The 18,030-nt window shown below is 38.1% G+C and overlaps 4 protein-coding genes across 8 annotated transcripts in view; 2 read left to right on the top strand and 2 right to left on the bottom strand.

The window, feature by feature from the left end:
* LOC107676543 (dapper homolog 2-like) overlaps positions 1-5,980 on the top strand; it is a 13,435-nt gene extending 7,455 nt beyond the window's left edge. For all 4 annotated transcript variants that reach the window (XM_016471121.1, XM_016471119.1, XM_016471120.1 and 1 more), the window contains exons 3-4: positions 2,604-2,807; positions 3,363-5,980. In XM_016471121.1, coding sequence (XP_016326607.1) covers positions 2,604-2,807; positions 3,363-5,701 — 2,543 coding nt within the window. In that variant the 3' untranslated portion in view covers positions 5,702-5,980. The remainder of the gene's footprint in view (positions 1-2,603; positions 2,808-3,362) is intronic.
* Positions 5,981-6,255: 275 nt separating this feature from the next.
* On the bottom strand, positions 6,256-10,914 carry ttc9c (tetratricopeptide repeat domain 9C). Of its 2 annotated transcripts, none has more exons than XM_016471058.1 (5): positions 10,776-10,914; positions 9,916-10,246; positions 7,919-8,101; positions 6,840-7,024; positions 6,256-6,559 (listed from the first exon to the last, which is right to left on the bottom strand). In XM_016471058.1, the coding sequence occupies exons 1-4, from the start codon at positions 10,785-10,787 to the stop codon at positions 6,876-6,878; spliced, it is 675 nt and encodes a 224-aa protein (XP_016326544.1). In that variant the 5' UTR covers positions 10,788-10,914; the 3' UTR covers positions 6,256-6,559; positions 6,840-6,875. The 2 variants fall into 2 exon arrangements, with proteins under 2 accessions (XP_016326544.1, XP_016326545.1); XM_016471059.1 differs by having other exon boundaries at positions 6,256-6,586; positions 6,867-7,024.
* An 848-nt stretch (positions 10,915-11,762) lies between these two features.
* On the top strand, positions 11,763-14,758 carry LOC107676505 (transmembrane protein 179). The gene is made up of 4 exons (XM_016471057.1): positions 11,763-12,314; positions 12,967-13,104; positions 13,312-13,390; positions 13,505-14,758. Exons 1-4 carry the CDS (start codon positions 11,992-11,994, stop codon positions 13,709-13,711), a joined length of 747 nt encoding a protein of 248 aa, XP_016326543.1. The 5' UTR covers positions 11,763-11,991; the 3' UTR covers positions 13,712-14,758.
* A 202-nt stretch (positions 14,759-14,960) lies between these two features.
* The window catches only part of sfxn5b (sideroflexin 5b), an 8,841-nt gene continuing 5,771 nt past the window's right edge, over positions 14,961-18,030 (bottom strand). The window contains exons 10-14 of the mRNA XM_016471062.1: positions 17,139-17,229; positions 16,281-16,396; positions 15,984-16,069; positions 15,640-15,757; positions 14,961-15,466 (exon numbers count right to left, since the gene is read on the bottom strand). Of these exons, the coding sequence (XP_016326548.1) occupies positions 15,389-15,466; positions 15,640-15,757; positions 15,984-16,069; positions 16,281-16,396; positions 17,139-17,229 (489 nt within the window). The 3' untranslated portion in view covers positions 14,961-15,388. The remainder of the gene's footprint in view (positions 15,467-15,639; positions 15,758-15,983; positions 16,070-16,280; positions 16,397-17,138; positions 17,230-18,030) is intronic.

Below are 18,030 nucleotides of genomic sequence, written 5' to 3'. Positions count from 1 at the left end.
CATTTATCTTTATTTACAGATCAAGTATAACATTAGGAACATTTAATCATCTTGGAGAGGGTTTCATCTTCTTGACTGTCATAACCGAACGTGACACACAGTTTGAATGCTGAACGGAGGATGACAGACAGCCGCTGCGGAGAGAAGAGTTTACGTGAACTTGAATTCAACAACTTAAATATTCATCTGTACCTCACATTAAACTATGGAATGGCTTCAGAACACTTGGATTTTGACTTTATGGTGCTTTATAATGTTTTTGTGCTTTTGTGGGGCTTAACAATAACACACAATAGTATACGCACAATATCGGATTTGGATCGGTCTCGTCTGACCATTACCCGATCTGGCAGAAAATGCCAGTATCGGAGCCGATACTGATACTAAGTATCTGATCGATGCATCCCTAATTTAGTGCTATATATAGTGGTGTCCGAAACGGTAGTGGACATTATGGAGTGCAAGCTTTCAAATGAACCCATATATGGGCTGATACCATATAAGGAAGGCTATGTAAATGAAGCATAAACATTTTTAACGTCATTTTGGACCCGTATCCGGGTCCGCAGAGTTTAACTGGTTTTAAACTATGGAAAAGCTTCAGAACACTTGAAATATAGTGCACGAAAACTTTATGGTGCTTTATAATGTTTTTGTGGCTTTCGTGGGGCTTAATAATAACAGAATAGTATACGCACTATATCGGATTTGGATCGGTGTCGTCTGACCGATACCCCAATCCAACAGAAAATGCCAGTATCGGAGCGATACCGATACTGAATATCGGATCGGCGCACCCCTACTTTTGAGTTTTGATTCACAAAGAGCGAATTGTGTGATTAATCATTGTTCCACAGTATTGTTTCCCTTTTTAGTATTTGGCATTTGGAGCATTACAGTGGGGAAAATATTTATTTGATTCCCTGCTGATTTTGTAAGTTCGCCCACATACAAAGAAATGAAGGGTTTGTAATTTTTATGGTAGGTTTATTTTAACGTATAGAGACAGAATATCAACCAAAAATCCAGAAAATAAACATTATATAAAGGTTAGAAATTGATTTGCATTTCAGTGTGTGAAATAAGTATTTGATCCCCAAGCAAAACATGACTTACCAAGGCAACAAAGGAGTGGCTCAAGAAGAAGCACATTAAAGTCATGGAGTGGCCTAGCCAGTCTCCAGATCTCAATCCTATAGAAAATCTGTGGAGGCAGCTGAAACTTCGAGTTGCCAAATGACAGCCAAGAAACCTTTAGGATTTAAGAGAGGATCTGTAAAGAGGAGTGGATCAAAATCCCTCCTGAGATGTGTGCAAACCTGGTGACCAACTACAAAAAAAACGTCTTACCTCTGTGCTTGCCAACAACGGTTTCTGCACCAAGTATTAAGTCATGTTTTGTTTGGGGATCAAATACTTATTTCACTCACTGAAATGCAAATCAATTTCTAACCTTTATATAATGTTTTTTTTTCTGGATTTTTTAGTTGGTATTCTGTCTCTATACGTTAAAATAAGCCTACCATAAAAATGACAGACCCTTCATTTCTTTGTAAGTGGGCGAACTTACAAAATCAGCTCAAATAAATATTTTCCCCACTGTATATAATTATTTAGTCACAGTTGGTTATTCTTGGTATTTTATGTTATTCAGTAGTGTTGGTCAAAACTGGTATAAAAATATGAGTAATCTGACACACCTAAAAAATGTCATAAAATGTTAATACATTTCAATTCATAGTCGGAAAATCCATGAATGCTGACTTAGGGGAATAGGGGAATTAAAAAGACCCAAATGACAAAATGTAATATGGCATAGTCACATATGCATCCAATGCAGAGTCAACACATGCAACATGTTTTGAAGCTACAGCTTTTGATATATAAGTTAAGATTTTGTAATGTCATTGAAGCTGCATTTATTTGATCAAAACATCACTATTGTGAAATGTAAATTTTTTTTAATAACAATTTTAAATATATTTATATATTTGTATTTACTGTATATATATAAGTGCTAACTCTGTAATGGATACAGAGAGACAATAAGTCATTCATATATTCAGAAATAATATATTTCTGCCTAGATGCTCAGACAAAAATAGCAATGTTTTGATAATTCCACAGAGCCACAAATGGTTCTCTTAGCTGGGATAGGAGAACATATTTTAACATCGAAAAAATGATACACTTAAGCTCATTGTGGTAAGATTAAACTTGCACAACAAAATTTAACCTTTTTGGATAAACTATGCAGAGGTTCCTCAATCATTGAAACTATGTGAAATATTTAAATCAAAAGATATTTATCCTTTAAGCCGTCCCCAAGGAATGAGCCCTGCATGAAACAGTAATACATTTCACACAAGTGCATGACTCATAGCTTGGATAGCTTGGGGCTCTGTTTGAAACAAATGATTCAGTGTTAACCTTTCAACTTCAACATGACACATATTTTCTGTGTTTTTGGCAGTTCTCTTTTTACTTTGGCAAACATTAACCCTGGCTTTTTATGGCAATCCCATCATTTATATCATGTGTCACCCCTGAAGCACTGCTCCCCCTAACACTCTTCACTTCATCTGTCATTCTCTTGTCCACAGGTTTTTACTCGGTCAGTGGGAGTTCTCTGTCAGACTCTTGTTACTCTGTATCCAGCGAGGCGGCTCCTGGAGGGTCATTGAAAGTCAGTTGTAGGCCACACTCACTGGATCATAGTGCCACTCATTGGAGGGAGGCTGAATCTCATAGTACTGAGTGTCCTGAGGGCACAGTGGAGAAACAAGAAAGAAGGCCCTTTTCTACTGGTATGACTTGTGATCTTAAAAAAAACACACACGTCTGAGTCATATTTCATTCAAAAACCAAAAGAAAGAAGAACTTTGCCCATTTATGTAATCAAAATTGTTAGAAGTACTTATACATGATGGTAGTATTTTTTGTACATTTGCGTTTTTTCAAGATAATTTAAATAATTAAAAAAATCATAAATCATACTATAAAATTCCTGAAAAATAGTAATGAGCATTTAATGACAATCCCTGTTTGGCTAATATTAGAAATTAAAAACTGAAAGTACAAAAAAAAGTAAAATGTCCATATGCATAATTATTATTTACAATAATAATAATTTAATTGGGAATGTGAAAACTAAAAATGATTTTAATGGAAAAGAAATCGTCCCATAATTTTAATGCAATATTTAAAAAAAATAAAAAGTATTATTTAAAAAATAATTTGTAATCATTTTGTGCTTTTGATTTGATGCTGTTTTCTAATTAAAATCATTACATAATTTATTGTATACTAACTAAGAAGAATGTAAATAACATTACAAAGTGTTTTTTGTTTTTTATAAACAGGTGATCTTGAGCTCAATAGCCTCATGTTCGTGACAGACCTTTGTTCGAGTTTGGGAGGCATTCACCCAGGCACTCTTTTACCCTCTTCCAACTCCAGTCCACAGCTTCAGCTGGACCCTAAATTTTGCTCTGACCTAGTTTCTCGGAAGACAAAAGAGGTGTACCATTACCCTAGTCCACTTCATGCTGTGGCCCTCCAGAGCCCCCTGTTCACCACCTGCCAGGAACCTTCCCCCACACGCCTCTCCCCCAGTCCAGAGAGCGAGCAGCCTGTGGAGCCAGGGCTTGAGCAACCTCCTGTGAAGGGCCATCCCCCAACTTCTCCTTCCTTTACTCAGCTGGAGCAATACATCAACAGATTAGTCCATCAGCATCACTGCAGGGTGACCGCTGAAACTTCCAGTCGTGGACCCCAAATAAACATTGCAGGTGCTGGTTATGAAGGACTTCACCCAAGAAGTGCTTCCTCCTCCAGCATGTCTGGAGGGAGTGTTACTCCTTGTAAGTCTATCCTGGGCAATTCAGCGAGAGTTAACCTCAGCAGTATTGGTAAATGCGCAAATAGGAATTCCATCAACCTAGGAAACTTGCCCTCAGTGACAGGGGAGGATTTCAACATCAGCTTCCACTTAAATCTTAATTTGAACCTGAATCCAAACCTGAACAAGACGTTGAGTTTTAATGGTAAAAATGCGAAAGAAGAGGTCTCAGGATCGTGTGGGCATCTCTCCGCCAGTATAGTCACTCCAACTGCTTCCCCTTCCTCTTCGACGTCCACCATCACCAGCACTCCAAACTGGAGCAGGAGACCAAGGATCTCCACCTGCCCTTCCTCTGTGAACCATCGAGGGTCTCTGGAGATAACTGGAAAAAACTTTGGGCAAATGGGATTCTCCAAGTCTCTAGACTGGAGTGGAGCCTCAAGGGAAGAGGCAGAGGGTTGTCCTCCAACCAAAGTTTTAGACAGCCCTCCCAAACTTAATGAGGACTCTGCAGTTGTATGTGAAATCTCTCGTGTATCTGGCCTGCCAAGATCTGTAGTTCTTGGCTTGATGGAGGAGGGGGTGGAGTTGGATGCTGAATGTTTTACGAGTGAAAGAGAAAGAGGTGTAGGATCTGCTTCTCCAAGTAACGTTCCTACACAGTACTCCTCCCGGTCATCATTTCAGCACCCATTTGGATTAGATCAAACTAATCTAACACCACCATCAAACACCTGGGCAGGTGCAGGCACTGGACAGGATTACATATCTCAACAGCATCGCCTACAAGTTTCACACTCGGATTGCCATTCGGCACTGACATCACAGTCAGGTAGCCCTCAATCGGACAATTCTGGTCCCATGCCTACTCTTTCTTCTCCCATTCTGCATTTCCCACATAATCAATCAGACTCTGCCTCCTCTCCAGGCTCCTCCCACAACAGAGTCCACTCCCCTCCTCGGCTACTTTCAAATTCACCCTTCACTCCTGCTCAGCTTTCAGTATTTCAGCGTGACTCCCCATCTCAATGCTCTCTACCACGCTTTCACCCATGTAGTTCCTCACTGGAGGGTCCCATTCGGCCTCGTGGAGGTTCCCTCAGGCAGAACGCAGGGGCTGGGTGGAGGCCTCAAGATAGAGGGTGGAGGAGGAGTGGGGATGGAGAGAGGCTGTACCAGGGCAAACATGCCACAAGAGAACTTATTCGAGCATCCACAGTTAGTAGCTATTCGGGTAGAGACTATGGCACTGGATGGGAGGATGAAATGAGCACTCAAACACCTAAAAAGGGTGGAAAGTTTTGGAAGGGGTTCGAAACACGATTTTGGGGACGAGAGGACTATGATGAGAGAGCTGGAGGATTTGGTTGGAGGCACACCTCGCTGAAAGAAACATCGTCCAGTAGGCAAGATCAAAGAGGGAACAACTCGAAAAAGAAAGGTACGAGTTGGGACAGTAGAAGTTCCAGCCTCCGGTTGTCCAGGAGAGCATTATTTCGAAGCGAGTCTCAAGGAATTCTCGAGCCACATTCTCAGAAACGGGAAAGCAATCAGTGGCGTTCCTCATTTGAGATCAGCCATGCAGGACGGGGCTCTGAACGTGCTCGCAATCTTGTGAGAAAGGAGGAGAAACATCATTCTTCAACTGCCAGTCTTTTCCATCTCTCTCGCTCCCAGAGCCTGGAGGGAAGCAGTTACTCTCTTTCTCCTCTTTCGTCCCCATCGCTCTCGCCCTCACCTCCCCCATCAGCTCCTCTCACCCGTTCCAGATCGTTCCGTGACCTTGGAAGGAAAATGTTTGGCTCTATGAGGTCCCTCAGTTTCAATAAAAATCACAAGTCGAAAAAGAAAGATTAGTATGAACAATTAAAAATGGGAGAAACCAAGCTGCCAACTTTTCCAAACGTACAATTTTCTCTCTTTCTGCTTGTTTAGGTGCTTCTGCATGCCATGCCGTGTCTATGTGCACTCTTATGGTCATAGTGGTTCTGGTGTTGTTTTTACTATGAACATATTATGCTTTTAAAAAAAAAGCACTCCAAAGTATATGCTGACCAAATACAAAAAGATGTTGTTTGAACTTATGCTCAGGACTTTGAAAAAAAAAAAAACAATAAAATACAGAATTTGAAATGATTGTTAAGGAGTTCATGTTTCAGCAATCAATAAAATTGTTTCCAATTTGAAATGATCCTTATTTGCTTGGCAATGACGGAATATGTTGCTACTGCTGAGTGAAGTGTTTTGTGGTACAATAGGATTACATGAGATCTCACAAACAAAAATCTGCTTTCATAGACTTACATTAAATGTCTTATCACAGCATTTCCATAATCATATTAGCATAATCCATTAATAATAGCTTTTGAACACTCCGTTTCAAATGGCAAATACATTATGCATAAAGTTCTTTCAAAAATATTTATTAGGATGAACAAACAAAAAGCAAGAGAACTATCATATGGAAAAAAAAAATACAGACCCACAGCTGGAAGAAACTGAATGCAAAACAGAAGCAGCTAGACAGTATGTTAACTATACAATACCAGAGTACAATGCATTTTAAGTGCATTAAAATTCTTGTACAAGCTGCCACGTTGCACCAGATTTCAGCCACACATTCAGTCAACACCAGTAAATGCCATATGTAGCAAATTATCCATGCCCTGAAGCAAAACATCCCACTTTCTTCCTGGCAGCTCAAGCTTAATTTAATGATGTATGTTCCTGCTGTGTCATGTAAAAAATACAGACCCACAGCTGGAAGAAACTGAATGCAAAACAGAAGCAGCTAGACAGTATGTTAACTATACAATACCAGAGTACAATGCATTTTAAGTGCATTAAAATTCTTGTACAAGCTGCCACGTTGCACCAGATTTCAGCCACACATTCAGTCAACACCAGTAAATGCCATATGTAGCAAATTATCCGTGCCCTGAAGCAAAACATCCCACTTGCCTCCTGGTGACGACAGCTCAAGCTTAATTTAACTCGATGTATGTTCCTGCCGAGTCGTGTATTTGTCAGTTTAGACCAATTTCTGGGTCTTCTCCTCTGCTAACTGCTCCTCACCCTGTTTCTGCTTGCTGAACATGCCTTTGTACAGTGCCTTCTCTTTCTGGTAGTCTTGGCTGAGTCTCTCCTCCACTCGCTGCAGCTGTTTCTTTACATCAGGATCTGAGAAATGGAGAACAGGATGATATGAATGTCTCATTATTTCCAATCAAATCACTGACATGAACTCTTGAGTGCAGATGTGAAACTGCAGTTCAACTGAAGGCTGCAGAGCAGGGGTCTTTGATCTTACTAATTCTTAAGAAAATTATTGCATCCGCAAAATGTAATACCACGCTGCATTACGTAACAGGCACACATGCTGTATTCCCTTGTGAAAATTGTAGCTGAAAATATGAATAATACCAGTAGTTCTCAACCTTTATCTCAGGGGACTTTTTTATGTCACATGCTTTCTGACACCACATTTAAATGTATGCACACATACACGTCATTTAATATTACAAGGCAACAGAAAAGCCTTTTAAACCAAAATAAGTCTGAAAAAAAAAATACTGTGGAAAGTTTGGTTATTAACTTGTCAAATTACCAGCCCAGATATGTTTAATGGTAACCCCGTGTCTTTGCTTTTTCAGCAAGTAGTGTTTTATCAAATCATATGATTGCATTATGAATATCATTGCACAATTTCAATCTGTATATCATGCTGAGAATTTTCACTGATTCTGTGTGGCATTTAACCATGCTTACACAGGACACATTATTGCGTTTAAATATAGCTAAAGGAACAGAAGAGAATGCAGGGGTCCTGTGACATGTTTTTGAACTATTTTTAACTTGACTGCACATGGCATCAGACAGAATGCAGTAAGTGAAGACCCACTGCTCGTTTGATTGTTTTCTCAGCTAGACATCTGTTTATAGCATAATAACGATAATTTGACACTGAATCCAACAAAATCAATTAGGTGACCCCTTGGAGCGCTCTGGCGACCCCTGGTGCAGGTTGGCGAATGATGAAATATGCAAGAAAGGTGGGATGTGGTTTGTTTTTACCATTAGGTTTCCCCCTGCTGGCCTGTATGAGGTAATGTCGAGCAGACTGTGCATCACCCAGTTGTAATGAGGCCACTCCAGCTCTGTAGAGGGCCTTAATGTCACCTGACCTCCACCGGAGCACTTTCAGACTGTACTCTAACACACGGGCATAGTCCACCACCTGTCGCTGTAGCAAACATGCTGTGAAACACAGAAATGGGTTAAGAGGAGAATGCTTTCCCAGATGAGATTTACAAACACTACCATTCAAAACTTTGCGGTCAGTAAGATTTTTGAAAGAAGTCTCTTATGCTCACAAAGTCTGAATTTATTTGGTCCAAAATACAGCAAAAACATAAATATTTCAAAATACTATTAAAATTTCAAATACATTTTAAAATGTAATTTATTCCTGTGAAGGCAAGCTGAATTTTCAGCAGTCATTACTCCAGTCTTCATTTGTCACATAACATTGTCTAATATGCTGATTTGCTGCTCAAGAAACATTTCTTATTACCATTAATGGTGAAAACAGTTGTGCTGCTTATTTTTCTACAAAGTGTGATGTATTTTTCTGAGGAATATTTGATGAGTAGAAAGTCCAAAAGAACAGTATTTATTTGAAATGGAAATCTTTTGTAAGATTATAAATGCCTAACTGTCACTTTTGAGTCCTTGCTGAATACAAGTACAAACTACTGAATGGTAGAATATTAATGATAAAGCAAGATCTCTTCCGTTATGGGTTATCATGAGATCAAGGACAAAGTTCACACGATTTAGTTTCCCATTTCTCATTATGATTAACTGCTATGGTTAGAGTTTTTAATGTGGTCAATATGATGAGGTGCCAGCAAAGTGTGAAAGCCAATAACAGGATCCTAGTTGTGGGGGTAAGATGATGGTGAAATAGATGGAAACTTATGCCGAGATAGACAGAAATGGAGGGATTTGGTTTGGAGGTTTCAAACCAATAGGAAATTAAAGTGAAAGTGAAGTGAGGCCAAGTATGGTGACCCATACTTGGAATTTGTGCTCTGCATTTAACCAATCCAAGTGCACACACACACCGTGAACACACACCCGGAACAGTGGGCAGCCATATTGGAGCAGTTGGGGGTTCGGTGCCTTGCTCAAGGGTCTCACCTCAGTCGTGGTATTGAGGGTGGAAGAGAGTGCTGGTTATTCATTCCCCCCACCTACAATCCCTGCCAGACCTGAGACTCAAACCCGCAACCTTCGGGTTACAAGTCCGGCTCTCTAACCATTAGGAGAGAGGCAGTATTAACATTAAGTGACATGGCATCTGACGTACGGACAGTGTTGGGGAGTAACTAGTTACATGTAACGGAATTATGTAATTTAATTACAAAATAAAAGTAATTGTAATCAGTTACAGTTACTAAGAAAAAATGTGTAATTAAATTACAGTTACTTATGAAAATGTTAAGGATTACAAAGGGGGTTACATCTGATTTTTTCACACACACTCCCGCATACAGATTTAATTGAGTTCTTCCATAAATTGTAGTGACTGCTCTAAAATATGAAACACCAATGTTTCAGAAGCATTACTTTAATAAAGTAATTGAAAAGTTACACTACTTATTACATTTTAAGTAGGGTAACTTGTAATCTGTAACCTATTACATTTCCAAAGTAACCTTCCCAACACTGCGTACGGATGCCATTGGCACATGCCACTATGCTCAGTGGCACATCCGGTGACACTTCTGGTTTTCACTTGCATGTGTCAGTGGAGAGTGGCATGTGCTACTACTAGTACTGTGTCACTACTGCATTAGGCCACGACTACCCCAAATGGTATGATAATGCATGACCAATGACGATACCTAGCCTAGCCTGCCCAGTAAGAAACTCTTCATAAAAACATGCTTATAAATGCACAGAAAGTAGCTTTGGATAAAATTATTCAATTTTAGTGTTGTGCAATTCAGTGCCAAAGCATTACCACCTCACATGGCTACAGTATCTTGTTTGGAAGGAATACACACCTGCTAAATTGTTATAGCAGTCTACTTGAGTGCTCCTCAGCAGGTTCTCCTGCTCCTGGCTCAGTTTAGGCACCTGAGCCCCAAACCCTTGCAGGACAGAGTTCACCTCAGAGTCCAGGCCACGGAGAACGAGCAAAGCACGATGATAACGTCCGATGGCAGTGCGCACATTTTTCTCTCTGTAGAATGCATTCCCCTCCGTCTTTAACCGAATGGCCTCCTGGAGCTGTGACTCCAAACGGGAACCAGATGATCCTCCAGTGGCTCCCAAACATGATGATGCACCGGCCTCTGCCTCTGACCCATCATCCCCTGCAGTAGGATCGAAAACCTGCCACACATAACCAATGCCACAAGAGTTGACAACACAAAACTACTGCATTATTAACCCTAAATGTAGCCACAGCTTCTGCATCAGGAGACCAGTATGTCAATTCATTATATGCTGGTTTTAGAAGATTTAGAAAGGTATCCCATCCTGGCTATGCCAAACCAGTGTATCTGGTCTTCCAGTATGACCAGGTGAAAAGTCCCACACACAGCTGGTCATCTATTCCCTCAGACCAGCTTAACCAGGCTTGGAGACAAAACTAAGACCAGCAAACCACCTTAGGCTGTTTTTCCCAACAGGATTAATTCATGACAGCTTTAAACGCTTACTAATAAATAAATCAAATCAAACACGCTCATAAAATCTAAGTAGGCACATATTACAGTTCATGTCATTAAAAAAGTCGTAACCTTTTGAAACCAAAACACATAATTTCGACGAATTTGAACTGCGCCCAGCACAGCATGCAGCGTCGCCTAGCTTTTATCACTTATAAAAGGAAACAACAAGCCAAGTATCTTTTTTTTACCTTTTCGTCCATTGCGTTTAAGGTTTTAAAATGTTTGCAGTCTGCTTAGAAGCCAGTTTAATTAAGAAAATATTGTTGGGACGCTAAGAAACAAATCTTTGACACTCTTCTTCGTGGTTGTTATGGTTGCAGCATTGATTTTGGCAATACTACCGCCTACCGGAGGAATATTAATAGCGCAACATCATACGAGCGATTTACATCTCTAAAAATTAAGTGAATTAATCATTTAAAATTAAGTGAATTAATCGTTTAAAGAAAGAAACAAATACTTCACATGTAACACACAAGGACACAAAACACACATAAGGAAAACACCCATATATACAAAATAATTAAATGAAGTATTAAATTAAAATTATGTATTAACATAATGTAAAATATATTGATATAATATAAACATAATAATTGAATGAATACACAAATCAAATCAAATGGAAAACACTGACAATTAGAGAAATGTAGATCCTCATAAATAGCTGGCTATAACATTTCTTATATTGTTTCAGGAGTCTGTCACATTTTTATTATTAGTTAAATAAAGAGATTTGAGACGCGAGTCTGTTTGAACGGAAAAAATGTTATAGAGTATAATTTTAAAACTTCTGCTGATGGAAAAATGTACCAAACAATATAAAATAATTCCGATATGCGTTTCTACCTGGCCTTCACATTTGAGGTATCAAATGTCAACTTTTTTTTTCTTTCTTTCTTTTAAAAGCTCGTGGGTGTAAAATATCTGTTGCATTTTTTTTGGATTGTAAAGTGGGTAACACTGGTAACAACAACCAGAGAGACATGATGGATGACCCATTTTCAGCATAACGCCTTTGACATGGAAAACACCCACTTTTACTGACATTTTTAATGAAATGTCAATTAAATATTTAAATCAAATTAAATCAGTTACACGCATATTTGGAAAAAAACAAAAAAAAATCCGTTTATGTTGCAGCTCGCGCGTACGTGAGGATCGTGTGAGAGTGCGTCACAGTGAGCAGAGCCGAACCGCAGCGTCCCGCCGCCGGAGGAGGAGGAGGAGGAGGAGGAGCAGGAGGAGTCCCGACACAAACACGCGCAGTGTCGTGCTGTAAAATTCCACTTAGTATTTATGGTTTACATTTGCAGGTACACTGTCGAAACCAAACGTCTAGATTCTAGCAGGTAACGTTAGGCTACGCTCCTCCACCACAGGCTGAAACTAATCTTCGAGTACATGGAGCTGGATCGGCGGCTGCTGCTGGCTCACTGCGCCGCCCACACCCTGTCCGTCATAGCTGGACTCTTGGTGGTCGTGCCGCTCGCTTTAAACGGATCCGCTTTCAAGGGAAGGTGCGCGCTGTTTAGTCAAGGCTTCTGGAGGACGGAGAACTTCACGGTGGGCGAGGAAGAGTCCAGAACGGTCACTCATTTGGTGGTACAACAATGGGGTCCATTAGCGGCGTGCCAGTTCGCCACATTTGTCGGTGTGTTCACGGTGTTGTACGGCGCTGTTCAGGGCTGGAGGAGCCTGTTCTACCTCCATCGGCGGCATGACGAGTGAGTCTTAATAATGTGACATAAAACTTAAATACAATTAAAACATTTGAATGCCGCATTCGTTAATGGTACAATTACTTATCTATATAACAGCAGAAACTAGTATAGACATTTTATGAAATAATAAAATTAAATCAAACCCATGTATTATATAAAAATAATATAAACTAAAATTTAAATATTAAATAATTTGGTATTATATATATATATATATATATATATATTCAACTTAATGCTATTTAATATTTGTGTATATCAAAGAAATTAACCTAAATATTTTATATTAGTTCAATATAAATGTTTAATGTAATTATAATAATTATACTTAAACATTTTAAATATATTATTCAATTATTTAATAATGTCTTAATTATTCAATTATATATGTTATGTAAAACAATATATTAAAATAAGTACAACATATAATTATGCATTATGCTGTATATATTTTAAATATAGACTATTATTCAATCATTTAAGTCTTTTTAATACTTAAATATTAATGAATTATATATAGAGTGAGAGAGATTAATATGCTTTTTTAATGTTTGTGTATATTAAGTAATATTTAAATTAATGTTTTATATAAGGACCAACCTTATATGTATCAGAAAGTAAATTGTGTGATCCATTGATTTTCATTTTCCTGCAGCACGCTGTTCTCTGCCTTCCTCACGCTGCTGTTGAGTCTGTGTGTGCTCTTCCTCTCTGGAGGGGCCAGTGTTACTCTCACCCTGGGCCTGGTGTCCTGGTGCAACACTGTTACAGACCACAACACCAGATCCTACAGGTACACAAAGCTTTAAATCTATAAGCTGATATGAAGATTGTTTGTGTAGCACTTTTCACAATGCTTCAAAGCAGCTTTAGAGAATTGATTAACATAGACTATGGTCTAAAAATGCATACTGTTGAATGCACATGTTTCAGGAATGAATGAAATACCTACATAATGTTATTAGATAGTGATGTATTTAATGATTCTCTGTCTCTGCAGTTGTGCCGAGTCACAGTCCGTTCCTCTTTATCTGGACGTTGAGACATCCTCTTTCTACTCTGAGCTCAATTGTGCGCAGGTAAAAGAGCAACTGAAGTAACTTGTTTTTCGTTCTGAGATCTGTGGCACAGTTCAACAAAACATGCATATTTTACATGGTAACGTGTTATCCTAAGTGTGTTTCTCTTTGCAGATCTCTCTGTGGTGTGTAACGGCTCTGTGGTTGGCTCACTCTATTCTGTCCTTCCTGAGGCTCTATCATTCCCACAGTCAGCAGATTAGCGGACCGTGTTTATCCAGGGAGAAGGAACTCCTCCTGGGCCAAACTCAAGTGGAGTGTCCCATTCATCATCCGCATCCACACTCGCACCCTTCACACACTCCCAGTGTTTTTATCTAGCCATTTATTTAGTGTTCATAGAAGTTGCACTTTGAGGTTGATCTAAGGCCAGTTTTATTGATTGGAAAGAAGCAACAAGACGACTGGTCCAAGATTAGCGTAAAAGGTAATTTTACTTCTAATCTAAACAGAAAACCCCACAAGTCTCATGCATGTTACACAAAGAATAACATCAGTAATCAGAATTAGCCTGGGTTTTATCTATTCGTTACTTTTTATGCATTTGTTGAGAAGTTTTTGTCATGTAGCTTTGTGCTTACATTGAGGTAAAATGTCTTGTGTGTACCAATTTATAACTTTGCCATAAGGATTCTAATATATATATATATATATATATATATATATATATATATATTGCACTATTAATGCATTGCTCTTGCATATGCAAGATATCGTCTAACTTTATATGTTCAGCCATATAATATGAATTTTATGTGAATGGGAAGGAAAGACTAGCCCGTTGCATGTGCTCAAGTCTGACCCATGCTTGTTTTGTACTGTGAATGTATACGCATACAGCGTGACTTTTTGCATACTGAATGGTACTGTCACTCAAACCAGACATTCTCTTTCTAATCCGATTAAGTTTTCTTATATGAAGCTGTTTGTGTTGATGCAAGCTCCTGGTTCAAAATCTACTTTTGCTGGATATTGCATTGCTTAATTTATGTGATGGAAATTCAGAGACAAGGAGAAGCTGGAAAAACATGAGACGGAATGTCAAGAATGTTGCTCATCCTTTTTGAATCCTGAACCTTTGACCTGGAGGATTGTTGTGAAACACAAACAGTTGAATAAGAAGCGAGAGATGAGAGAAATGTTCATTTATGGCTTGGAAATGTGACGATGCTTGTGTTTTATACTGCTGTTTGTATCCATTATGTCCTATTTATAAGCTCTTCTTACTTGAGTAAAGGTAATAGAACATGGTGTCTTGATATTAAGTTGGTGAACTTTGTTGTATTTTTTAAAACAAAATAATTACTAAAATCAAATTTTCAAACTTAAATGGCAAAATCATGGTTAAAGCAAACAGAGCAATCAAAAGAAAATATATTTATAAAAATTGTTATTAAATGTTAATACCAGACCATAAAAAATATTAATTGTTTAAACAGAACACAGTCGAAAAATAGTAAAATTTTCAAACATGTATTTGTGTCAATATTGCAACAGATATATTTTTAAAAAGTTAAGACTTAAGGACGAAAACTCTGTACAAGTGCACATAAAACAACAAGTAATTACATTTTGTCTGGAATTTGGAAAATATCAAGTGTGACATGCAACTAAACACAAAGTTAATTGCAATTACATTTTCATTAAAGTGCATTCACTGACCATATAATAGAATAATTTAAAATTTAAAGCAGCACCTAACTACTCTCATTATCCCATAATTAGTTTGATCAACATGAATATAATATTTATTAATATATAAAATAATTTAATATAAGGCCTCGTTTCCTCCCTGTCATAGTTGTCAGTAAAATTGTAAATACAGTAATTATTACTTTATAAACAGTTCTGTAAAACTGATAAATGGCTCAGCTGTTAAGGAAAAGGTTAGCTGGTTACTATTGCTTGGAATGCATTTTTCTCCTCAATACTGTTTGCACCTCTTATGCTACACGTCCTTGGCAATCTTAGACAGCTGAGAAACTTCTTTCTCTTTCATCACAGTCCCTTGTTGTAAGTCAGCACCTTGCAATCCGTTGCCATGGCAATTTCCGGCTCAAGGTGAGATGCCTCGATCTGTGAGGAGCAAAGAACGATTAGCAAGCAATTCCCTGCTAAAATATTTATTATTCAAAGCACACACACACGAAAAGGTTAATGGCAAGAGGTCGACATACAAAATTAAAACTGCTGCAGCAATTGTTTGCAGTAGAGGAAGAGGGGAAATGATGCAGGTATTGCTGCAGTACCTCTGACATCTGTGGGAAGAGACTGATAGCCAGTGGCAAGGACAGACCAAAGACGGCCAGACATACTAAACTGTGCACAGGCAGCATCATTCTGCGATGGGCCTGCATCAGAGGAAGCCTGGTCGAGGACAGTAAGGACAGACTCTCATGACTGCTTTTGTAGCTATTAAACAATAATTGAATTATCATTTAAATAATTAATTACAAGTAAAATAGTAATTCATTCATAATTATAATTAATAATATATTAATAATGTTTATAACATAATTAATTATTATTAATTATAATTAATTCCCATTCAGGAATGAATTTAAATGCAACTGAAGCAAAAATAACTCTATACTTTTCCAAGAAGGCCATTATTATTGGTGGAAGGACAAAGATTGGCAGTGGTAGCGCTACTCGCGTTAGTGCTGTTTCTATCAGTGCCTGATAAAAAGAAAAAGCATACAAATAAAAAGGTCAATTTATGAACAAAGGGAAAGAACTACTTTTGTAAATTCATGTAACAACATGGCTAGTAAGAATACAATTTTATAATTATGACTAGCTTTACTTGCATTGATTTGAAAATAAAACCATTAAAAAAAACTATCAACAAACTGAAGTACAGTCCCAACTGTAATACTAACATACGCACATGTTTGGCAGCTATCCGTGAGGATCCCACTACATTCCCGTTGCTGTCTAGCACATCTATTCCCTCAGACAGCTCACTGTGTCTCATTAGAGCCACGTTACAGATGTTTGCACTGGCTGAGAAGTAAAACATACACACATCTTAATGATGAGCATCCATGCTAAACAAAACATGACATCCAGTTTCTGTGAAAGGTCATTTCGTCTTAATATAGTTTGCACCGCATAGATAGGTGAAAATAACCTGATGCAATATCCTTCCGATGTGTGTCTATTATTTTAAGAATTCACAGTTGAATCTGCAATGTACTTGATTAAAATATAGTTTGGGGTCAGTATGATTTAAATAAATTATTACTTTTAATCAGCAAGGATGCATTAAACTGATCATAAGCTGTTCTAATAATAATGTTCTTATTTTAAAAAATGCATCATAGTTTCTACTAAAATATTAAGCAACAAAACGGTTTTCAAAATTGATAATAATAAGAAATGTTTTTTGCGCATCAAATCAGCATATCTGAATGATTTCTGAAGGATCATGTGACAATGAAGAAATGGCTGCTGAAAATTCAGCTTTTCAATCACAGGAATAAATTACATTTTAAAATAAATAAAAAAGAAAACAGTTAAATTTAAATTGTAATGATATTTCACAATATTACTAATTTACTGCATCATGGATCAAATAAATCAGTTGTGGGCACAAGAGAATTATTTCAAAAACATTCAAACAAAATCTTACTGACTACAAACTTTTGAATAGTAGTGTGTGTTATGCTTTCATACTGACAGCAGGGGGAGCTTCACACAATACAGAGTGAGTCAAGCAATATACTGCATCTGTGTACCGACATACCTACAGCAGGGAAGGGGATAAACCTCTGTATGAACAGTCTGGTGGCAGGGTTAAATTTGCTGGATTTCTCAGTAAGTACATTCAGTCCCACCTACAGTAAGACAGAATATTACAGGGGTATTTAAATGAGATTTACAAGTTAAAGGGGTCATATGATGCTGCTAAAAATAACATTATTTGGTGTAATGAAATGTGTTTATGCGGTTTAAGGTTAAAAAAACCATTATTTTCTACATACTGTACATTATTGTTTCTCCTCTATGCCCCGCCTTTCTGAAACGCGTTTTTTTACAAAGCTCATCGGTCTGAAAAGCGAGGTGTGCTCTGATTGGCCAGCTATCCAGTGCATTGTGATTGGCCGAATACCTCAAGCGTGTGACGAAAATGTTACGCCCCTTACCATATTGTGATGCCTTGTCCGGCCGGAGCGACGAAACAAAAACATTAAAACCCATTATAAACGAGGCATTTGTTGCATCCAGTGGGGACATAATTACGGATTATAATGACTTATTACTGTCTTTTTACGCGTTGCATTGCATCGCTTTGCGTAAACATAAAACCATGTCTGCATTTGTGATCGGAGAAATGACAAACAACAAGCACTACTCTACACTGCTCAAAACTCACGTTTGAATCATCAGTGGCAAATTCTTTAAATATAAATATAAAAAACGTACTTTCAGTCTGTGAGTCAGAACAGTCGGCATTGTAGTCTACTCTCCCAGGATCAGGAAACAGTCCTCCATAAAATGCGCTGGACACATCTGAATATTTGGGTTGAACTGTTGTGGAACAGTGTTGTAAATACAACTTAACCACTGATATCTAGTCGTGTCCTCTTTTGGAAGGCCAAACAAAGTAGTTTCGCTTTCACAACGAAACACACAGC

Source organism: Sinocyclocheilus anshuiensis, unplaced genomic scaffold (genome assembly GCF_001515605.1).
Source record: "Sinocyclocheilus anshuiensis isolate Anshui unplaced genomic scaffold, SAMN03320099.WGS_v1.1 scaffold64, whole genome shotgun sequence".
Lineage (NCBI taxonomy): Eukaryota > Metazoa > Chordata > Actinopteri > Cypriniformes > Cyprinidae > Sinocyclocheilus > Sinocyclocheilus anshuiensis.
Note: the sequence above shows the minus strand (reverse complement) of the source record. Positions and strands in the feature narration are given on the sequence as shown.

Excerpts from the sequence above, each read along its gene's own strand:
- ttc9c (XM_016471058.1), bottom strand. Across the intron at positions 8,102-9,915 it reads CTGCTATAACAATTTAGCAG|CATGTTTGCTACAGCGACAG; the intron begins GTGTGTATTCCT and ends TGTGTTTCACAG. Across the intron at positions 7,025-7,918 it reads CAGCAGGGGGAAACCTAATG|ATCCTGATGTAAAGAAACAG; the intron begins GTAAAAACAAAC and ends TCCATTTCTCAG.
- LOC107676505 (XM_016471057.1), top strand. The coding sequence starts at position 11,992 with ATGGAGCTGGATCGGCGGCTGCTGCTGGCTCACTGCGCCGCCCACACC. Across the intron at positions 12,315-12,966 it reads CTCCATCGGCGGCATGACGA|CACGCTGTTCTCTGCCTTCC; the intron begins GTGAGTCTTAAT and ends ATTTTCCTGCAG. Across the intron at positions 13,105-13,311 it reads CACAACACCAGATCCTACAG|TTGTGCCGAGTCACAGTCCG; the intron begins GTACACAAAGCT and ends CTGTCTCTGCAG.